At 44.5% G+C, this 16,640-nt stretch overlaps 1 protein-coding gene across 11 annotated transcripts in view; it reads right to left on the bottom strand.

Annotated features, from left to right (window-relative positions):
• The window catches only part of LRRC7 (leucine rich repeat containing 7), a 187,749-nt gene that overhangs the window by 13,895 nt on the left and 157,214 nt on the right, over positions 1-16,640 (bottom strand). For 5 of the 11 annotated variants that reach the window (XM_085232159.1, XM_085232160.1, XM_085232158.1 and 2 more), the window contains 7 exons: positions 15,389-15,488; positions 14,588-14,712; positions 10,392-10,592; positions 5,483-5,581; positions 3,508-3,619; positions 3,103-3,283; positions 460-2,140 (listed from right to left, as the gene is read on the bottom strand). In XM_085232159.1, coding sequence (XP_085088285.1) covers positions 460-2,140; positions 3,103-3,283; positions 3,508-3,619; positions 5,483-5,581; positions 10,392-10,592; positions 14,588-14,712; positions 15,389-15,488 — 2,499 coding nt within the window. The remainder of the gene's footprint in view (positions 1-459; positions 2,141-3,102; positions 3,284-3,507; positions 3,620-5,482; positions 5,582-10,391; positions 10,593-14,587; positions 14,713-15,388; positions 15,489-16,640) is intronic. The other 6 variants (XR_014885330.1, XM_085232168.1, XM_085232163.1 and 3 more) reach the window with 4 other exon arrangements.

The following is a 16,640-nucleotide window of genomic DNA, read 5'->3' as shown; positions in this document are numbered from 1 at the left end:
GAGTAGTGATCATATTCCACGTTAAAAGCAGTGGCAGCGTATTTCCAGTAATGCTTTTCAACGCTAAGAGAGAGCTTTAAGATGCCTCTGCAGCAATCTGAAAACTAAAATTATTACGATTATTTTTTCTTTTTCTTTTTTTTTTGGTTGATATTTTTCCTCGTTTTGTTTTACTGCAAAGACGTATCCGGCCTCTTCCAACGCTCTCCAATCATTACGGGAGCGGCGGCCCTCGGCAGCGCCCACACCTGCTGCGAGGAGGGATGCCTCGGTTGGGCAGGCAGCAGCAGGGCTCCTCCCGTGGGGCTCTCCCTGCCGCTCTGCACACAAAGACCCCCGCGACGCCAACGCGGGATTTCATTACTGGGAGCTCTGGCGGTCACCACTGCACGTGCAAATAGTTTGAAATACCAAAACACACGACTAAAGGCATTAATTGCAGAGAAGTGCCAAACATACCCTGTCTAACCTTCTAGCTTCTATATGTCTAAGTAGCTGTTGTCTCCAGTCAGCAGGCATTTTAGCACAGCTCTCATTTCCCTTCACAGGGGTGGGCCTTGTCTTTATATCACTGTTATCGGAAGGCTTGTCGCCATAGTTACCCAAGTTATAGTCTGATGGTATCTTTTCCAGCAGAGCCGCCATGGTAGGCCTCGCTGAGACCGGCCTGGTTTGAGAGGTACCATAACTCTCTGTACTGTAGCTTCTTGCGGACAAGGGCCTCCTTTGGGTGAGGTTTTTAACGGGAAAGCTGCCGGTCTGGGCTTTCACTTCTTGGTAGGAAGGATGCTCGTCTTCGTACCTGCCGTTCCTCTTGAGGAACTGGGACTCAGAGACCGAGATGCTGCCCTGGCGCTCCACGGCCCCGCGGTACGGAGCCCGGCCATACCTGTCGCCGGGGGGCAGCTCGTGGGGCTCGCTCACCCTGCGGAACATGGACATCTCGGTGGAGCTGGCCAGAGAATCCGCCCTCCTCAAGAAGCCCGGTCTGGAGCCCTGGCTCGTGAAGGGCGTGCTGACGGCATCCTCGTTCACCGACGGCTGGGAGAAGGAGAACATGTGCTCCACGGGCGGGTAGCCGCGGTACGCCCTGGGGCTGACCAGCTCCTGGGGCAGGTTCTTGCTCTGCGGGGCGATGTACTCGGGGTTGAGCTGGAAAGGCGGCGGTAGCCTCTTCTCGGCCGTGACCTCCACTGCTCCCTGCGGGTTGAAGCTTTGGTCAAACTGGTAGACCTTCTTCGTCACGGACGACTTCTGCTGCGGCTGCACCTTGACGCTGCCGTATGTCAGCAGCTCGTCGTCCAGCATAGGGACCGACTGGCTGCGGGACATGCTCAGCATGCCGTGCTCCGGGCCCAGCAGCTTGTCCACCCTCTCGTGGGCTCCTACAGTATCGTTACCAGATGCATAGTTTTCTAAAGGTATATTATAAACCTTGTAGGTACCGATGTCTATCTCGTCGATACTTTGCGATTTCTTAAATTTGTTAGTTTTTAAATCCCTCATCATCGGAGAAAGCCTTTCTGTACTCTTGCTGATGGAAATAACGCTTTTAGAAGGGTCTGGGCGACAGTGGATATGTGAAAAGACATTTGTGAGGCTTCTGTTAGCATTTGAATCGTGATATTCCCACGCTATTCCGGGAGCGAAAGTGCTAGTTATCTCAGGAGACTCTTTGACATGATCTTTCCGCTCGGGCAAAGGGCTGGTGGTGGGGGTGCTTTCCAGTTTGGAAGGAAAAGCTGTCCTGTCTTCGAAAGGACTAGGGGTTCTGGTCCAATTTTGCCAAGGGTTGGGAGGAGGCACTTCAGATTCGTGTGTGTTTCTGAGCGTCGGCTGCTCCAGCTCCAGAGGAATGCCAACTATCCTGTCCTGCCTAATCAGCGGCCTGCGCCCATGCGCAGATGTGCTTCTAGATTTCGTGCTTAGCAGAGGGTTAGCACTGGGGTTCTCCACCGCACTCTCCTCCGCCACGAAGCCGGTGTTGTCGTAGTGTGAGCTGTCATTCCAGCTGTCGGTGAAGGTCTCACTCAGAGGACGCCGGTCGGTGCGCGGCGGCACGTTCCCTGCCGGAGCAGATTCCCGTTGGCTCAGTAATGGCTTTGTTTCGAGGGGCTGTGGAAACGATTGCACCAGCCTGCTGAAATAAAACAAAGCAAAACAAGGTAAAATGCCCTTCGTTAGAGCACAGAAGCCGTCAGCAGAAAGACACACTTATAGCGCGATTTAATATTCTCCCATCTGTACTCAGGCTTTGGGATCGTATCGTGAGATGTGCACCTTATGTCACTGATCTGGCATGTGCCCGCAGCAGTATGTTGCACTGGAGCACAGATGCTGGAGGTATGTACACTGAGAAAATAAGAAGCAAGTCAGAATTCCTGGATGGCTCAAAGCCAAACTCACACATAAATCCAGCTGAACATATTTTCCTGCTTTAAAAATAACCTTCTGTGAGCGCAGGGGAAATGTTTTACACTTGCAACTTTTTTTTTTTTTTTTTTTTTAAACAAAGCTACCAGATGGAGTTTGTGCATCTTCTCACCACCAAGATGCTACACATCTCCAGTAAGCAGACTCCCTGTGTAATGCGAAGGGCCCGTGGGTTTCATAAGATGGGGCTACATTTGGGTGACCAGAGGCAGGAACAGACAGAGCAGAGTGTTCCTTGAACGCAACAAGAGCACTTTCCAGTTGCTGATGGCCGGTGCGGATTACAACTTCCAATCAGCTGCATGGAGGCTCAGGACAGCATGAATGAGAGACACGCACTCTGTTAACAACACTAAACTACAGCCAGCTGCAGCTTAGGACCACACAGAGCGGAATAATTACAGCTCAATTATTAGGTGTTTTTAGGGCATGGCTATTGTACACGGTTGGAAAAGCAGCTGCAGAATTATTGACGTTTATAGAGCAGGAAGGAATGGCCAACACTCTGCAGCCTGGGCTCGTATTGCCACGTACACCCCAAGAAACCTGGGGTAAAACCTTATTGTTTTGATTTGAATGTGCTAACAGCTAGCACACGATCAGTCCGTACGTGTGTGATAAGGTAAGACAAAAGGCAATCAGAAGCTGTGTTAAGAAAGAGGCTCACACCTGTTCCCCCACAAAGAGTTATTCACTGCTTCTTTAGCCGTTGTCTGCAAGGACCCCATTTTAACATGCGCGTTGGAGGACCCTGAGGAAGCCTGGGAAGGGGAATAGTCTGAGTAAGTGCCTGAGGAAACGCTGTTATTCAGACAATGGATCTTATCTGCTTCAGACTCATCTGTCGACTCTGAAACAAAACACAGCAAACATTTTCAGGAGGTGATGTTTGGAAACTAAACTCCAGAAAAAAAACATTTTCAAATGTATACTATGGATATGGATATATATATGTTTGTGTGCGTAAATACATACAAAATACATTTTATAATCAGTGAAGTGTAGAATATGTTAGATTCTATCTATGCAGATTATGTATGCTCCCATCTAAAAGGTTGTAAGTCAAGTTAGTACCTTTCTTGTCTTTACCCAGAAGAACAAGTTTGGGTGGGTACAACGGAGTCTCTGGCAGGGAAGGACGAAGTTCCCCTATCCTCATCTCACTGGCAGGATGTCCAAAGGCATCCTGAGGAATACAATAATGAAGAGTAAACATAGGAAACAGTGTCAACAAACATTTCAAAGCCTTCTTTTCATGAATGTGACAACACACCGACACCCCACCAGACAGAAATAGTCTAATCACAATGATTTGTCAGCTGAAAATTCCAATCAGTCCTACAGAAATACTTCTAAAGTTATGGTGAAGCATTCATTCTGAAAATGTGGACAAAACAGATGGAACTTGTAGGATACATCAAGGCCGTGTAAACATTTTTGATGAAGCAGAAGTCACAAAAATGCAAGCTGCCAGTAGAAATAAATAAAAAAATAATATTAATATCTACTTCTAACTTCAGGAGTAAGTGTTCCTCATTCATTTGTGGCACTAGTCCTTCCATAGATTCAGGTCATGATATTGCTACACTTCATTAAATTAAATAATTTGGGTTTCAAAAACTCCTCAGGAGTTCAGCAGTTCTTTCTGCAGACTTTCTAAGATTTCCCTGCACAATGTTCTACAGTTCCAGACGGCAATAGGATACGTACTGAAAATAACGTACGCTAAAAAGTGGAAAGAAAACGAGATGGGGTCTTAGTAAGAGGTATTTTAAAGGAGTGCTTTTAAATTAGGCTCGTGGGATAGCCAGAAGCAGGAAATTAAGATGAAAACAAGCAATTTGGGGGCATTTTTTATGTCACCACCGGGAAAAAGTTCAGAAATAAGAAAGGTGCTATTCCCAAAGATAGGTGGTCTGGGGAGGCAGGGTAGGAGAGGATGCTAAGTGGAGGGATGGCAGAGGTAACCCTGTGCCGAGGAGGAAGACGAACAATATGGAAAACCCACATTGGGTGTTAGTGTGTGGGATCAGGGGAACATCATGGGGAGAGAACTGATGGAGATGGGCATAGCAGGACTGTGCTAACTAACACCAGTGAAGATCCTTGTGGGAAGGAGTAAGAGAAACATGCATCGTCTTGGAAGTGGGAGGATGAGCCGTGATTTTGTAGAGGATGGAAGCTGGGGAAGGAAAATATCCAGTGAGAAAGAAGACATTTTAGAGAGCTACCAGGAGAAAACAAAAAATTAGTAAAGAAAATGAGGAAGGAAATGGTTATAAGAAACACAACTGGGAGGGAGCTTTCTCTTGTGGAGACACGATGGGGATCCCTGTGCCCGGACCTAGCTGTAAAGGTACTCCAGTGATTACGGGTCACACAGCTTTAGAGAGGAGTCAGTAAAGGCAGGAGATGTAAACATTTAGAGAAACAATTTAAAACGGAGTACCAAAACCAAAAATGCATCACTGAAATGTAAATTTTTTTTTTTTTTTAATTTTACTTGATTTTACCCATAAGGAAACCTTGAGGAAACTAAGCGCCATTAACTACTTTTGTAACAGCAGTGGAAACGAAGATTTGTAGAAGCATTTGCTGAGTGAGTTATTCTTGATGAATGTAATTAGATTTAAAAAACAGGTACGTTAATCCTTCTGCTTTTGGTGTACTACTGGAGATAGTACCATGCCAACACAGAAAAGAGAAGGCATCCTCACAACCCATTAACTTTACCCCATCAGTGCTAACGTTTATGCAAATACAGCTTCGTACTGATTGTATGCTGTGATACTGCAGGATTTTACTGCCTTGATGTACAGAGCTCCCCTGTGGTGCACGTAATTTCTCACGTAAAGTACCAGTGTACATACAACTCAAAGCTAGCAATAGTGAGTAGCCTTTTTCCAGTGCAGAACAATCATTTCTACTGCAGTGTAACAAACTTATCATGCAAAATGATTTTTGAAAAGTAACAAAGTGCATACATTCAGGAGTGAGATTTTCCACTTTTGAAGCATGGTGCATGCTTCAAACTTATTTCTTGTTGTACCTCTGAGCTTTTTGTATGCTCTTCTTTCTCCTTCCTGTCCAGAGTCGATTTATGAGTGTTGTCTGTATCAGACAGGTGACTCTTATGGAATTCTTGCACCTAGAATCCCAATATTGTGCCATGAAACTTTCAAAAGTTAAAAGCTCAAAATAAATCTACTTGCTGTAAGGCAGGATGAACCAGCAGTTCCATTTTTGACATAACAATGAACACAGATTTTATTTTAGGTGTATGACTTTATGAAGTTTTCTATGCCATATTCTTTCTTTTCTATCATTTTAGCCTCCACTCTGGCAGTTCCAACAAAAATCAGTACATTTTGGAAAGAATTAGTCTGGCATTTGTGAACATGCCATGGAAGTGAAAGATGTAAGAAACCCCAACCATATTCCGTTTGCTACTACTTTGCTTAAAAGGACAAAAAGGGCACTAATGGAAAATAAAAGGTATTATTGGATAGATCAGTTGTGAGGACAAAGGAAGGAGATAAATGTAATTGTGTTTTATTCCCCAGGTCTAAACACAGAAGGATAGATGCAGAGAATAGAAAAATATGGCGAGCTCTTTCCCAAGAGAAAGTGCATGGCAGAAACCAGCAAAATAATCGGGAAAGAGAAATACTGGCTGACAGCATAAAAACAGCAAATTAAAATCTAGAGAGCTGTGATTTTTGAAATAACCTCATTCTTAGTGTCTGCTTGCAAAGAACAAAAAGACACTGAACAGAGCAGCCCGGGGCTCGGTGCAGATGCAGCACACGCAAGGCAGAGGCGATGGTGCAGGGACATTAGCCTGGACGGGACCAGAGGAACAAGGGTAGAGGAACAACCTGCTGAGAGCTGGGGCAATCTGAAAGATGCCACGCCAGCCATACAGAAATCGAGAAGCAAATGCAACAAATAACCAGATCCAGGCCAAATTTACTTGGTCCAGGTTGTACTAAGGTTTTAATGAAAGAATAGAGATCACAGATAATGCAATCAGAGAGATGTCAGAATACCCTTCAATAGAAGTGAGACTAACTCAGGCCCAGGCTGTGCGGGTGTAGGACAAAGCCTTGCTGTGCCCCTCACTCTGGTCACCCCTCTGCAGGTCTGGGCTCCCTTGGCTCTGTATGTGGAGAGCCACAAAGCCTGGCTAACAAGTCCTCTCCTGCCAAGACCACAAAATGCAGCCTGCCTGAAGCCATGTATGAAAACCAGTCATAGTATTTTGCTGATAGCAATTACCAGACTGACCAAAACAAAATGCAGTCATCAATCTAGAAATGTAGAGAGTCCCCAGAATGTGGGATTATCCCACAGGAATGCAGAGCAGAGGATCTGCCATCTGTTCCATAATCTGTGCCACTCTCCTGCCACAACAGCAGCTCCCAGGAAGGCCATTCCATGGCCACAGACCCGAGGGCTGTCCCATGCAGAGCGTAATGATGAGATGCAAGTCCCACTCGAGGACAGAACTGGTGAAAGGAAAACTGAATGCAGAACTGGGATCTGAAGGTGGGGAATGAAGGAACCCTCAAACACATCTCAGCTGGTACAGCAGCCAGCACACCGTCAGCCATCTCCAGCAGGCATTCCCATGCAGCAGAGCTCTATAAGAAGACACGATTTTGCTGATCTGGTGACATAAGTACATGAGGAGCAGACTGGGACAGGGAGTTTTGGGGGCACTATGAAGTGAGACATAACAGATCCTGAAAAACAACTGCCATGGGCAGGTAGGGCTGTTTCTGCTCTATGTTTCTGCTTTGCAGCCCCATGGACTGGCCAGCAGCTGGAGGACTGCACACACTAACCCAGACTGCTCCGGTGATCAGAAGTACAGCATCCCCAAGCACTGATCAGAACTCCCTACAGCCAAAGATGCCAAAGTCTGTAATGATCCTTCTATTGTGAAAATGTTTTACTTCAAAAGACCAAGCCTGTTTGCCAACATGGCCGGAATTCTGGAAAGAAAAACTGCAGATGCTATCCAGCCAGTGCTTAGTCATGAACTGCAGAGGATGGCAAACCTAGTAGCATCTTCCTAAGTTATAAACCATGGTCCTGTTCTGTTCCATATGTGGTCTTCAGTGTGAGGACAGAAGGCCCAGTGCTGCCCTGAGTTACAGCACCTCAGGCTCTGAATTGCACTCCCTTGTTCTCCCATCTCAGGAGGAAACCAGCCCTCAGTCCACACAGATATGCACCCAAGGGCAGACGTACCACTGGGGTTGCTGCCAACAAAGGGAGTCTCAAGTCTCTTGGAAAAAAGTCCGTGTATGTTCCATGAGGCATAGACCAGGCCCACTGATGGCTCAGAGAGCCACAACACAACGCTGCACCTCCTGAATCCTCGTGCAGGACCACTTCAGTGGGTTCACCCATGCCTCAGACTGAATTTCTGGAAGGAAGGCTTTACCTTGGAAACAGTCCTGAATAATGCCTCTAACATCCAGACTCTTAGACAAGGTCAGGCAGGAGTCAAAGTAACTCAGAATTAACTTTAAGACATTTGACATCCTATTTGGAGAAAGGTCTCTTGCAAGTCAGACCTCCAGAACAGAACACCATCACCTTCCTTCTGTGACTGGAAGCCATCAATGTCATAACCTCAATAAAGATGCTCTGTGCTAGGGAGAAGCCATATGGCAAAACCTGATAATGAAGATATTTCTGGCTCCTTGTTAAATATAGGTCATTTTGTTGCAAAGTGCCCATCAAGGCACGGCCTAAAAGCAGACACAAACTGAAAACCTTCAGGACAAATTGCCCTCCCAGTCAAGAGAGATTGTCGTTGTGCATCTCAGGGGAAAACAGCTCCCATGACGGATACATCAATGAATGAACTGAAGCCAGGCAGCCCAGGGAAAATAAAAGCATGCAAAGTCTTTCTGGAAAGGCAAGATGAGTTTTAGAGACTCTCTAGAAGATCTGACTAAAAACAAAACAAAAAGAACACCCTTCTCTCTCCCACTCCCAATCCCTAAAACAATGTAAAGCTGAGCAAGTAATGAAGAAGGAAGTTAAAAGGATTGAGGTCTTGTTTTGATTGAAGTGAGATGAAGGTCTCAGCAGACCCAGCACAGCAGCTGCAGCAGATTACTCAGAAGAAAACCATCTCTTCTTTCTACACAGTGCTAATAAACCTGCTAGGAATTAACACGAGGGGTGGAATGCTGCACGCTGGGTTAGAAAAGAGGTTTTTTAAAAAAACAGAAACCTGAGAGTCATGCAGAACACTTTTCTCAGTCCATTCGTACCAAGAATATTAACTGTAAAGATCTTAGTTGCCAATTTTTGGTATTCCTCACTATCGCTCATGGAAGGGGTACGCAGTGCTATCCCAACCTTCTTTTTGGCTACAAGGTACATCTTTCACAATGAAACACAGGACAATGAACAGATTTATTTTAAGTGATGATTAATTAAGAAATTGCTTATTATTACTGAAGGTGGAGGGTGATGCAGGGGGTTTGAAATGTACTTTGTTATTCATTTCAGATGCTCCCTTTAATTATTTAGAAACAATTTTGTGAAGACACACGTGTAAATTAATTGCAAGAAAACTCAAGAGAGATCAGAAAAGAAACCAGCTGATCTGGCTTCAGGGGATGAAAAGCGAGCGTTGCACCTGAAATTAAATTACCTTGTTATAAGATACTGTCTTCAGTCTAAATCTATCAGAACACACCTGCATTTTCAAACTGTATTTTAACTTGAGGCTTGAGATCCTGTCTCCTAATTATCTGCAAAGCAAATGGAGCTTAATTATGTTTTATTTAATATGTTACAACTGAAATCATGCCAATATTATTCACAAAATCATTCACACATTTTCTACACCCCTTCTTCATCTTTACACGGGATGCCAAAGAGAATAACACATATACACCATCTCGCTTTCCTGCCATGAAAGCTTCCCAGTGATGTTATCTGCCCGAATGACAAGAACACTGTTTTGTTCCTGTACTGATGAGCTATTTTGCTGCTGGTCCTTTTAAAGTATTAGGGAAACCAACATCTAGGCAAGGTCTACCATCTCCAGTATTGCAGTAAAGGAGGGTGAAAAACACATTTACATTGGTAGGATGGAAATAGTTCATGTGTTCTGTGTTAGAATACAGTTTGTAGACCTGTCCAAGCACCTTATAACCTATCAGTAAATACTGCCAGAGTGAGAAATATCCCGTGTGTAAGCTGTACCTACATAAAGTAAGCTATTAATATGAGGGCATCAATGAGCAGATGTCCTCTACGATCGAACTGCAGCTGCTGACGTCAGCTTTGCACAAGTCTGTGCAGTATTTTGGAATTATCTTTCATTAAATGCATTTAGGTCAGAACAGAAAACTCTCACTATGCGTGCTGTCCCACTTCTGGCCAACATACACGGCTGGGTCGTGCAACACTCTGAAAGTCACTGGGCAGCACTTGCTCTACAGCTCCCTGCAGTTAGGAGGTGCTTCTGTTGACTTCATTAACTTTTGACAAGGCTTGTTGGCTATGCATTACATGCAGTCGGATTATAAGCAGCAGAACCTTATGGTATAGCACTGTCAACAGAACGAACTGATTTTTCATTTACATATTGTTGCAGAGATACAGTTAAGTCTGGGGTGTAACTCATAATCAGTTCCATTTTCTCACTAATAGGCAGGTTGGCCATATCATCAACATTTAGGAGAGAGCTGGTATATATCAATACAAAAATTCAGATCTAGCTAGATTTAAAATCAAAGCTTCAATCTGAAAATCTTAGTAGCATTGGGGGAAGAGCAACTCGGTATAAAACTAGGTTTACTTTGCAGAATTAAACTAGAAGCTTTAGGCAAAAAGCTCACAGCAGATGCAGCACAGCATTTGAGGGAGTTATACTAAAACCCCGTCTTGAACTCTTGAGAGGAACAACGATCCTTTTACATTACCTCCACTGAAATCTCCTTTGGTGCCATGGGCCACTTGTGCTCATACTTTTCTTTCACAGTTTGTTCAGTGTTGGCGGTTGGTGCTGAGTTCTCAGGCCGTACTCCATGGCTTGTTTTGCCCACCAGATTTTGAACTGATTTTACCATATTCTTTAAATCCTCCGGGTATGGAGTGGGATAACGTTTTAGATTTATTTCAACCTGAACATTCATAAAAAGAATTAAAGCACAAATACAAAATGAAAACAGCATGCAAACTAAAACCATGGTTACAGTACTATGGCTAAGTGCAAATTCCTCAAATTGTTATTAGTCTATTTGAGGTAGGCTGTTACGTACACCTAACCCTCGTGGATTCTTCAGTTCTTGGACCAAACTTGGCAATCAGTTACACTGTGGCAACCTATAATGGAATCTCAGTGACATAAAATAATGGATGGGCATGCTCCCCTGCAAGCCTATCTTTCACCCTGGGAGAGTGTAGCATTTTAATTCTGCACTTGGCCTGAGAGTACTAACGTATTAAATCACACTTCTCCAAAACGATACTGATGCAAATGCAGAACTAATTTAGCTATGCTCAGCATACAGAATTAATCAGAATTATCTATAATAGCTGAGAACAGAATCTGATCCACTGGGATCTACTCACTCCTTGAGATGTGTAATGTACATAGATACACTCAAGTATGTGAATTCTGCTCCTAAGTATACAGAAATACAGGAAAACAGACTTAAACCACTACAGAAAAGTCAGCCTGTGTCACACTGAACAGTACTTTGACTGACAGAGCTACAGATTTCCTACAACAATCAACTCTTTAAGCTTTTTGTTTTTATCACTCAGAAGTAAAGAAATATTGTAGTCATCCAAGTCCAAATCAATCACAGCTTGAAGAAGACAGCTCTACAAAATCTCAGGGTTGAGCACCAGGAGAAGAGGGGCGTGACACAGCACTGTCAGCAAACTGCTCAGAGGGGACAGGGTGGCAGGTTACCAGGCCAGGAGTGATCCAAGCAGGAAAGGACACCTACATGATGCTGGCCTCTCCTTACTCCTCCCCATCCTGTTACAGACCTCTTTTGTCTGCTCTACGTCACATCCCATCACGAGGAGAGATGCTGGGGAATCAAACAAAGCCTGACCTCAGCACACTGCCCGTGGTGGAGGCTTCCCACCCCTGCCCTGCCCTTGCATAGGCAGGAGCTCTGACCCCAGGCACAGCTCCTGGGACGCAGTAGGTGCTGGCTCTACCTGCCGCTCTCCTAGGGCTGAACTTGGGCTGGGAACGCAATAACTTTGAATTGAATTTCCTTCAGTGAAGAAAAGTGACAGCTCCCAGAGCGAGCTGAGTGTGTCAGGATAACTGATCTTGTTTATGAGGCTGTGAAATTTGAAATTAGTCTGTGTTTGCTGTGTGATAAGTAAGCAGAAGCCTCTACGGCAAAGAAGTTTTACCCAGTTGCATACATGAGGTGAGCAAAGGGAGCTTGCTTTTAATAGGTCACCATACAGTCATTGGATTTTACACCTGTGACAAGTGGGAAAAGGGCAATTTTGGATTCGGATGATTATGGGCTATCAATGGGAATATTTTAGAAGCAAAACCACGATCGATTTGAAAATAAAGCTATCTGAAATACTAGCATATAATTCTGAGCCACAGTAGAATAAACATTACATATAATAGATTCTGACATGACTTTAACATAAAACGTTAAAATGTATGGCTATGATGTCATATGTTAATAAAGAACTTCAACAGAAAAAAAGAAATTAAGTCTGTAAAGCATTACTAAGGCTGTGGTTGATTTACGGTTGAAAGAAATCATATTCAGATGTGGCCTAATTAGGCAATCGCTTTTTCAGAAAATCCGAGCCATGATTTCAGTGTAAAAGCTACAGACAAGCATAGAACTGCAGTCACAGAGCAAATCCTCAGTAAGCACTAGCCAAAGAGAAATTAACTAAAGGACTCCCATGTGATAGGCAAGTCAGACAGGGATTTCAGTGAGAGCTGATATCGCTGGGCGTATTGCACCATAAAAATACTGGCAGCTGTGGTGGGTGCTATGCACGAGAAAGCAGATATTCTCATTGCTGAGTTAGAGATATTGCTACAGAGAAAACTGTCAATGCGACTCTTGTATCTTTTAATGCTACACCAAAATAGAGTGACCCTGAAAAAGAGAATTTTCAAAAAGTTCAAAATTCTTTATGGAAGAATTAGTTGAATAATTTAGATCTTCAAATCGGTGTTACATAGCTTGGATGGGAAGTCAGTTTTAAATATGAAATACATAAAATGAAAACTACGCGTGCTTTTATAAAATGCAAACAATGTTTGTGGCAACCACCCATTGCTAATTTGGGATAACCTTCAAATTCACCCCACGGAGGTCCCTGGTTATGGCTATCTGGTGTACAGAAAAGAGAAACGCTCTCTTCAGGATGCACCGACGGAAGGACATACCTGATCAGCTCCTAAGTCCTTGCTTAGCTTTTCGTTTAATAATAATTCTTTAAGCAGTGACTGAGGTGTCAACTCCAAAACGCAATGTTTTGGTCTGATGAAGAGATAGCAGGATCATCATGGAGGAGGGCACTGGGTTGGGGCACCTGCCCTGCAGAGAAGGGCTGAGGGAGGTGGGCTGAGAGGAGAATGCTCCGGGGAAACCCCACTGCAGCCTGCCAGGGCTGTGGGTGCCCCGTCGTGGAGGTGCCCGAGGCTGTGGGTGGGTCCTGGGCAGCCTGAGCTGGTGGGAAATGTTCCCTACTTGGAACTTGGTTGTCTTCAAGCTCCCTTTCAATCAAACCGTTCTATAATTTTATGGTTCTACGATTATATATGGAAATTGAGGAATCTCGTGCAGAAATAAGACTTGCATAGATCATTGGTTTACATTCTCTCCATGGGTGGGAGTGAAAACAGGTAAGTAAGAACTCCAGAAAATACAGTTTAGCGTTGGGCTCTTCCCCTACAGTGGCCCAAAGGATAAATGCTGCCTTGGCTTCAGCTGCCAAGCCAAACATCAGGGACAGCAGCAGCCCTGCAGGCCGTGGCTCACCCATATGGCAAAGCCCCTCACCCCAGCAGGAAGGACAGGACAGGACGGGCTGCCCTCAGCTCACCCCCCAGCCATAGGATGGGTTGTGTGTCCAAGGCTGCTTCTGGGACAGCCCAAGATGTGGCACTGGGCTCAGCAGCATTTGCCTCCCCAATTCCCATGCAGCAGATGGCAGCACTCAAACTCGACTATAGGAACAGCATCAGCTGAATGAAGGGTTTCATTTGTCTACAAAAATAGCTTACTCAAAGGAAGCATTTGTTTCAGTCATCCATAGAGTTCTGAAATACATTAAAACCAAAATGGTACGCAATATATTTCTTGTATTACATTTCAATACCAAAAGCAATGCTCGCAAATAAAAGGCAATACAATTAAATCCATCCACAATCTTAGAAATTATCTATTTCTCTGTTAACACTTCTGCACACCTGGACATGCTACTCACAATCAAAGTTATAACAAGAAGTAGAGGAACAATGTGAAACTCCCAGATAGTCTGCTTTCCACACATAAGCGATAAATCTGCAGTTCATATGGGGTAAAACTTCATTTTAATTTATTTATTGTGAGTCAGATTGCTTTTTTAATTCATTTTCTGTTTTGCTGAAGTACCAAAGCAGTAGTATATATAACAATTATATTTGGTTGCAAGAGTTAAGTAAAAACTCCTGATTAGGAAAAATATTTAAACAAAAAATCAATTTTCCCAAGAAGAACTAAATGGGATATTAGATATTTATTATTAACAGCTCTCATCAACTTTCACCTCGAGAGGAATACAGAATCCCCACGGGATCTAAAGAATTATGTGGCTGGAGAGTAATCCCAAGTCCCCAGCGTTCTGTGTTCATTTTGTCTTAGTGATGAAATGGGTGCCCCGTTAGGTACCCAACACTCAGCCTATGGGTCTGGACTGATTTCTGACATCCCAGTCATTCTATGCGGAAAATAACCGCAAACTTCCACTTCTGTGCACCTCAGAGAAAACAGGGATGCTTATGAAATGTGGCCAAGTATTTTCTCATTATTCAGAACAGAGAAATAGTTCAGCATCTGTATATTGGACCCTGTCTCTAATATGTGAGTGCAAAAAAAAAAAAAACAACCAAAAAAAAACCTCATACCTTAACTTTCCCTGGATTTTCCTCCTCTTCCTTTTTTTCTTCAAATTCAAAGGCAACAGTCATACGTTGCTGTCTCTGCTCCTCCCACAGAGTAGGGTTGAAACTATCACTGTCTGACTGGAAATCTACAGTTAAATTGCAAACAGCAATGCAACAGAACAAGAGATTAATGCCCTCAGCAAAAACTGGAAATCATCCAAAAAGAGAAGCTCTTGGGTGATCCTGTAACGTTGGATCATTGTCTCAAAATGTTGAGGGGGCAATGGAAGTCATAACTAAAAACACCGTTAAAAATAAACGTGAATGCTCAGATCACAAAGAGAATGGCGGAGAGCAAGAGGGCTTTGGGGCACAGCTGGAGGAGGAGCATGGAGGCTCTCTACTGGGATGCAGGGGCTTCAGAGCCAAGCCCTGGTTTTGTCAGGCTCACAGCTCTGCTCCCTGTGACCCTTCATGTGTCCAACTTGCTGTGTTTCACTTTTGTTACCCTTTTTTCTTCTTTTTTTTTTTAAATAAACATTAACAGTACTGGATATTTTACACTCAGCCCAAGACATTCCTGTTCTCTCAGTGCAGCCCAGGCAGCCCAACAGGTCGGACGCCCTTGGGGCTGCAGGAGGTGCCCCCACTCCCCTCCGAGAGCAATGGGCTGGAAGCAGGAGCCTTTGGTGCACGGCAGCACATGGGCTGCTCTGTGCACACCGCTGGCTTCAGGAGGCACAGACACTGCTGCACACAGCCACGGCTGAGCCCCCAGACCCCACAGCCCGCTGCTGCCTCCAGGGGGAATGCTTTTTTTACCTTCATCACTGCGGGGTTGCTGGGGAAACATGTAGTTAGTCAAAACTCTCTGCTTCGTTTCCGGGTGAGCCTCAGTTTGCAGGGGGATGAGAGCCTTGGACTGTGTAGGAAAGGCAAAACAAAGAGCTGGTCACTGAGAGCACGTCTGTTAGCCAGGACGGAGTTTTAGCAGGCAACAAACAGAAAATACAGGAATATCCAAAGTTCTGAATGGAAAGAACCCTCTCCATGGGCCAAAGCCAATGGTGTTTGGTGGCGCTTCTACCTCTCCCATACCTCAGTCTGCCTGTAACTCCCACCAGGATCGCCATAGGAACTCTAACACCTGAAATACCGGCTGATGCCTTGAGCCAGGAGTCCCACGGAGTGGGTCCTGTAACTCTGAGGGTGCTCTTGGTGCCAGCTGCATGGAGGCACCACTGAGTTCTACTCAACTGGCTGTCGTTACTGATTTGCTGTAGTGGAGCACCCAGGAGTGACTGTCACAGTTCATGGATTAGAAGGTGATCTAAACCTTATCATTAACGTCAAAATGCTGAAAAAACATTGTTTATTTGGAAGTGTATCTTTGGTGGATGGGTAGGGGCATTTTTTATGGAAATAAGAGTTAGAATCCTAATTTAGTGCTTGAAAATTTATTCATCCCTGTGTATTAACAGTCTCCCCTCCCTTCAGCTTGAAGACTTTTGCTTAGCCACACAAGTGAAAACTAAATTGAAGGGGAAATGCAACAAAGCACTGACACAGATGTCCCTGTGCTTTGTCTCAGTGGATGGCATGCTGCAGGCAGCAGCAGGCAGGTCTGTCCCCGGGCAGCACAGCACTGCCCCGGCTCCTGTGGCTGCCTCGTACAGATACAGGAGGGACTCATTTCCAGCAGCATCATTATCCTCCTCAGCTTCAGTTAAGGAGGTGTAATGGTTGATGTTGGGCTTTATTGTAGGGTGGGAAAGATGACACTACGAGAACTTATTGCAATTATTAATACCTGCTAGGTATGTTGAACTTGTCTAAAATTGTACTAATTGAATTTGTCTCCACTTAATTACATTCTGGAACTGCAAAATTATTCCATCCACCAATACTGCAAGGACTGACGGGGACTTATTCTAGTGCTCAGATGGGGGGTAACTGCCACCTAAGGAATAAATGGTAATGCCACATGAACTGAGCTCCCTGGAACTAAGGAAGGCATATCTAAAATTAAGAGGAACTTAAATGAGAATTTTCTCTAAAACAAGACTGAGAGCTC

Source organism: Meleagris gallopavo, chromosome 10 (genome assembly GCF_905368555.1).
Source record: "Meleagris gallopavo chromosome 10, MGAL_WU_HG_1.1, whole genome shotgun sequence".
Lineage (NCBI taxonomy): Eukaryota > Metazoa > Chordata > Aves > Galliformes > Phasianidae > Meleagris > Meleagris gallopavo.
The sequence above is the reverse complement of the archived record's forward strand: the minus strand, read 5'-3'. Positions and strand labels throughout refer to the sequence as shown.